A 6,177-nucleotide genomic window follows, 5' to 3' on the forward strand; every position below is an offset into this window, starting at 1 on the left:
GGTGATAAAATTTTTTGAGATAAAGCTTTGCATGATTAAGAACAAATGGAATTTTTACAACAGGATACAAATGAAGGAGAAAGTGAAGGAGCTCGGGAAGAAAATCTTTTATCAGCCCAAAATGGTGTCAATAATTGTCTACTGATATTAGGCTAATGAGCTGTGTTATTCACACTTTGCAGCTAGCTATTTGTATGATTTAAAAAAAACATACATTAACCAACTTTTGGCAAAAGTCTGTTATGTTGTAAAGAAACTAAGAAACTCACATACAATATTTTTAGCAAGGAAGCAACACAAGGTTGTTTCAATTTTGGATAATGAGACACACAGGGGTTCTACATTCTGGATAATTGAAAGATTATTACTTTTGCATCCACTGTGTGAGCAATTTGCTGCAGTTGATCAGATTCTTTTCTACGCCCTGAAAAATACAATAAAAATAGATTGCAAAGATAACTACATAAATCTAGTCATCTTTGCAATCTTTTAAAAAAGCTACATGACGTGACAGTAAATGGACATTACACCAGGAGAGTTCCTAAAGGAATGGTTGAAATTGAAATTTGACCTAGAGAAGAATCAAAAACTATTTGCAAAAGACATTTTAAAATCAGAAACAAGTAGAAAAACCTTTTGATAATGATATATTTGTAGCTGCAGTTTATGTTAATGCTAGATATAGAATACTATTAGAAGAAAACCAGATAATACCAGCTTAACAAGGCTTAAAAACAATAGGAGAAAAAATTTATAAAAGAGATGCCAAGAATATAATAGAAATTCAAGAAATAAGAAATACTACTGTGCTATCTACAGTACTTCTTTCAGTTTTAAGTGAATCTAATTCTGATGGAGAAAAAGATGAGTTTGAAACAGAGATTGATAAAAAAAAAAAGGAGAAGTGTGACTAAAATTAATTTTGGTCACACTTTTTTTTAAAAAATTTTGATAAAAATACTTTTAATACAAATTTTTTGGACAACTGTAGAACAATGAAAGAAATAAGATGTTCAAAAGTGAATATAGCTTTCGAGGGAATTAAAGAATACCCAAAAAGAATACATGAAGCATGCAGAGTTGTCGCTTGTATACCTATCTCACAAGCAAGTGTAGAGAGGCTATTTTCTGCTCTTAAGTTTGTATGAGTGATCTGCGTTCTTCACTCAAACCTGATATTTTAGATTTAAGGATGAATCAAGATTTTGATTAACAAAATATTAATAGTACATAAGTTACTGTTATAAAACATTAAAAAATAAATTTTGATTTGTTTTTTTTGCGGAGGCACTCCAGAGTTGGAGCCAAAAATTCTAATGGAGCCAGAGCCAATTTTTAGATCTTGACTCCAAAGCCCTAGATGAAAGAACTTTTAAAACTTTATCTAGTAATCAAAGATATCTATACCAGAAAACAAAAGCTATTAGAGATAAAGTAAAGCCAGACAATTTAAAAGAAATTCAAGTTGGTCCCCACAAACATGCACTCTGGTTAAACTTATATGCGGTAGTGGTGTAGCACTTCCAGCTAGTCTGGAAGGTAGTGAAAAATCAATCATAATATTCTTCTATAAAAAAGTGGGGACCTACCCCATCCATATATTTAAATTCATATACTTGCAGATCAAAATCCTTATATTTTCTGAAAGATAAACAATTATACATACTTTTTTGATATTATCAAGGTAACATGGGTTTCTTGATAATTACAGGTACTTAATAATATATATTTTTTTAACATTTTTAATTATTTTATTGGATTCGCCACCCCTGAAAATAGCCAGATACAAATTTTCAAGTAAAAAGATAAAACATTTTTAAAGTTATGTAACTTGAAACCTCTAAGACAACATTGTGATTCTGAGAGGACAAGAGGGTCCTGACCAATATTTGCTAAAAATGTCAAGGAATTATTACTTTACTAAGTACTTGCAACTGTATAAAAATCAGCAAAATCTGAGATATATGGTGACATTTTAAAAAATTTATGGGTCAATTGACATAGAATTACCCCACAGCTCTCCAGCGTATATTTGATAAGTTAAATTAAATATGGTATATTTTATTAACTTTTTATCTATGCCATTTTTAAACAATGGATCACTTAAGCATGCTTTTTTAAATTAAGTTGCCATTTTAAATTTAAAACTTTATTTTAAAAAATTAGAATGAAAATACAGTATAGTTATTATACAAAAATAATATAAAAAAGTACAAAATAAAAAAATTTCAATAATTTTTCCAAATTCTCGACTAAATCAATTTTCTTTTGTATGATTTTCCCTGATTTGGTGGCAACCCTGTAAAAAATCCCAATTTCGGCTTTTAAGAAAACATTTTTCTCAGCCAAAATCTGTGCCACGTTTTTTTAAGTCTGTTTTATGTTAGTGCTATTCTAACTTGTTTAGTAGTCTCAGTTTTTAGAACTTGATATCAACTTAGATGTTATTTAAAAAGAAGAATAGTTGAACTTTTTGTTGGGGCTTGTTTTTTTTATAGTTGCTAACGTTTTTATCTACTTTACTGTTTTTAAAAACTTTGTTGTTGATTAAGCCTCAAGCTTTTACCCAAGGTATGTCAGTTTATTTTTTAAAACTACTTGCAACTATTAAAAAACCTTTTTTTTCTTGCCATCTGCTAAGTTTCATCCAAAAATTTGGATGCTCAAGAACACTTCTAGGACGCTCTAGATGGGTGTATATTTTCAGTAAAGCTAAATTTAATTAAATTAGGAGGGGGGGGGGAGTGCACATTTGTTTATGTTGTTATTACAAAAATTTGTTTATATTGTTATCACATATAATAAATATGAATATACCTTATATCATACAAAAAAATTAGAGATTATTCACTAATTAAATTATTGCTATCTAGTAATAAATAAATACAGTTTATTATTTTTTATCATTATTTTCATTGTCAATAAATTTTTAATAATTAAAAACATCATATTATTTGAAATATAGTGAAAGTATTTATTTAGGATGTCCTTATTTTACTATTTTAATTTACTTAATTAAAATGGTAAAATAAGGACATCTTAACAAACTTAGTTAAAATTTATCTTATTTAATATACTTGTATTACTTACAAGTAAATTAAATAAGATAAATTTTAACTAAACTTGTCCATTATTTAATAAATTAAATTAATGATTAATCTGAGTTGATAACTTAGATTGATAGTTAATGTATACTTTTTCAATAACTCAGTGACTTAATGTATACTTTTTCAACAACTCAATAACTCATTATAGACAAGTAACTTATAATTAAGTAACGTATAATTATAGATAAGTAACTTATTGTTTGAACTTATAGTAATACTTATTATATTATTATAGGTTGAAACAATTAGTTATTTGTGTTTGTCTATATTTCCTATATCTGTATTTGGTATATAAAATACTTATTATTTGTTGTCTTAAAAAAGTCAATCATAGGCTAAAATCAACTATTGGTAGGTGTATGTATAGTGCTTCTATAAGTTTTTATTTGTATCTTTTTAAGTCTTTTTCCGTATTAGGTTTTCATATATTTATAGTTTTTTTTTGTATATAAAACTTGTGTTTTATTAAAAATATTGCTTTTTGATAGAAAAGATTATATATGAGTTTTTAGAGCCATCCCCTGTCTACCAAAGATGAAGTGGGTTTGAAAACTTTCCCTCTTGCACCCTCTTTATGCTTTTAAATTGGATTTGTTATCTTTAAAAGTTTCTTTTTTTTGATGCTAAATGGTATGCGTTTAGTTGTAAAAATGCATTGATTTAACAACGATATTAAATGGCAGGGGGCAACTATTGCCACCTGATGCCAAATAAACTTCTGTTCACCCAACCCAAGGTATCTCAATCATATTTAATGATGACCTGGTAGAATATATTTTAAAAATCCAAAGAAAAAGTTCAAAATTCCAATAAAAAAATTAATGTTTTCTAAAAAGAAATCTAGATTTTGAACATATTAGAGAATATTGTAAACGCCCTTCTAACGCCCCAGAGTCCTTTTTATATACATTTATTCTTTTTTACATACTTAGACCTTTCTTTTGAAACCAAATTGTATGATTTTTGATAAGAATTGACGAAGTTATGACATTTTAAGTTAGGAAAAACTCATAATTTGGTCACCGTTTCTTCAACAAATTCATATATCTTAAAACGCCATAACTTTTTGTAGAATTGTTCGATTTTAATAATTTTCTAAGCTTTAAAATACTGTTTTCAAGGTCTTTCCAATGATATATGACAGTCTAGTATTTGATTATTTTTAAAATGTTATGTCACGTACCTAGTAACAAGTAATTCTTTGAGTAACTTCAGAGTAAGATCTTTCTTTAAAGTTACTCAATACAATTTTAAAAATAGAATTTTACCTGTTCCAGAGGAAATATTCATGGAGGAATATCCTTCTTTGGTGACTGATGTTGGCATCGTTGCCACGGTTTTAAACAGAGTAAGTTGGTTTTATTAAACAGCAAATCAAATGAAAAACACAAGTAATAGAAAAATAATCGTATTTTTTGTTTTGTGATTTTTACAGAACACGTTACATTGCTATATTGCGATATTAATGTGGCGACTTTAATGAGAATAAATACAAAATTTATTTAATAATTTAAATAATATAATCAGAACGCAAACAAGATTAATTTTTTTTATTCCGGCAACCGGACAGTTTTTTAAAAATTGCAGTTCCCGCAATTTTATTTAATGAAAAATTAATTGCGTGAAAAATTCTACTACTATATTTTAAAAGTTTATATATTAAATTTAAATTACACTTTATTTATTGGAAAATTGTTTTAATAATTTACAATGAATGTTAAATGCATTTTCATTCGTTATTATTGACATTATAAAAACCGAAACAACTAAAAGCATTGGGAATCTGTGACCGGATGCATATTTACATACTCCACAAGGCGATAGCACACATGCGTAAAAATCAAAATGCAAGACCGGAATTTTTTTTTTTTAATAATGATAGACTGCCTGCCCCAACCAAACCCTCAGTCGATGTAGCAGCACTCCCTTGCGGGTCAGGCTATTTGTCAGTCGATGTAGCAGCACTCCCTTGCGGGTCAGGCTATTTGTCAGTCGATGTAGCAGCACTCCCTTTCGAGTCATTTGTTCCATTTTTCGTACTTTTTTATAAAGAAACATATTTTTAAATTTGAGCCTGACTCGAAAGGGAGTGCTGCTACATCGACTGACAAATAGCCTGACCCGCAAGGGAGTGCTGCTACATCGACTGAGGGTTTGGTTGGGGCAGGCAGTCTATCATTATTAAAAAAAAAAAATTCCGGTCTTGCATTTTGATTTTTACGCATGTGTGCTATCGCCTTGTGGAGTATGTAAATATGCTGACCGGATTGACTAAGTTTCAAATAAAATATTTACACTCTGCTTAAAATATAAAGAGAAAACATAAAATGAATCTTTAAAGATAATACCTGTTGAAGCAATAACTTTCTTTTGTTTTTTGTTTTTTTATAACCACAAAAGTATTAATTACTTTATCAAATAAGCGCTCAAGTTACAATTTAATTCATGAGCAAACAAAAATTGTTTTTAATGGATGGTAACCATTCACGGTACATAGGCACGTGCTCAAAGACCTTGCAACACATCCTCAGAAATTTTTTACCAAAGTCTTTTTTTCTCACCTGGGACCTAGGGAGAAGTTACGTATTTGAGAGACATGTGGCATCAATAAATCAATATATTTTAAATAAAAGATAGTACAATCGAGGTGATTTACAAATAGTTAAAAACTAATCTTAAGTAAATACCATTAAATAATACTAACAATACAAATAATAATGATAATAATAATGAAGATAAATTAACAATTATAAGAATAATAAGAAAATTATATAATAATAAACCAATATCAATTTTAAAACAATAATTGAATATTACGCACAAACAGGAAAGTTACAAACAGTTATATACTGACAAAACGTAACAACCTACATTTAACTAAAACAACGACTGCAAAAAAAGTAACAATGATTCAAAAAATATAATAATCCTAATATCAATAATGATGATAACAACAACAAAAGTACTATAAATATTTCTTTAAAATATAATATTAAACAAACAAACTTTTTTTTCCAATAACACTCACACAAAACGTGTCACACACACACACGCACACACACACACACAC

General features: G+C 28.2%; 1 protein-coding gene across 1 annotated transcript in view; it reads right to left on the bottom strand.

Moving 5' to 3' along the window:
* Positions 1-4,649, bottom strand: part of LOC100210230 (mechanosensory protein 2) — a 28,596-nt gene extending 23,947 nt beyond the window's left edge. Inside the window, exon 1 of the mRNA XM_065791833.1 lies at positions 4,376-4,649. Within this exon, the coding sequence (XP_065647905.1) occupies positions 4,376-4,433 (58 nt within the window). The 5' untranslated portion in view covers positions 4,434-4,649. The remainder of the gene's footprint in view (positions 1-4,375) is intronic.
* Positions 4,650-6,177: the final 1,528 nt, after the last annotated feature.

The sequence above is a fragment of the Hydra vulgaris genome, chromosome 02 (assembly GCF_038396675.1).
Source record: "Hydra vulgaris chromosome 02, alternate assembly HydraT2T_AEP".
Lineage (NCBI taxonomy): Eukaryota > Metazoa > Cnidaria > Hydrozoa > Anthoathecata > Hydridae > Hydra > Hydra vulgaris.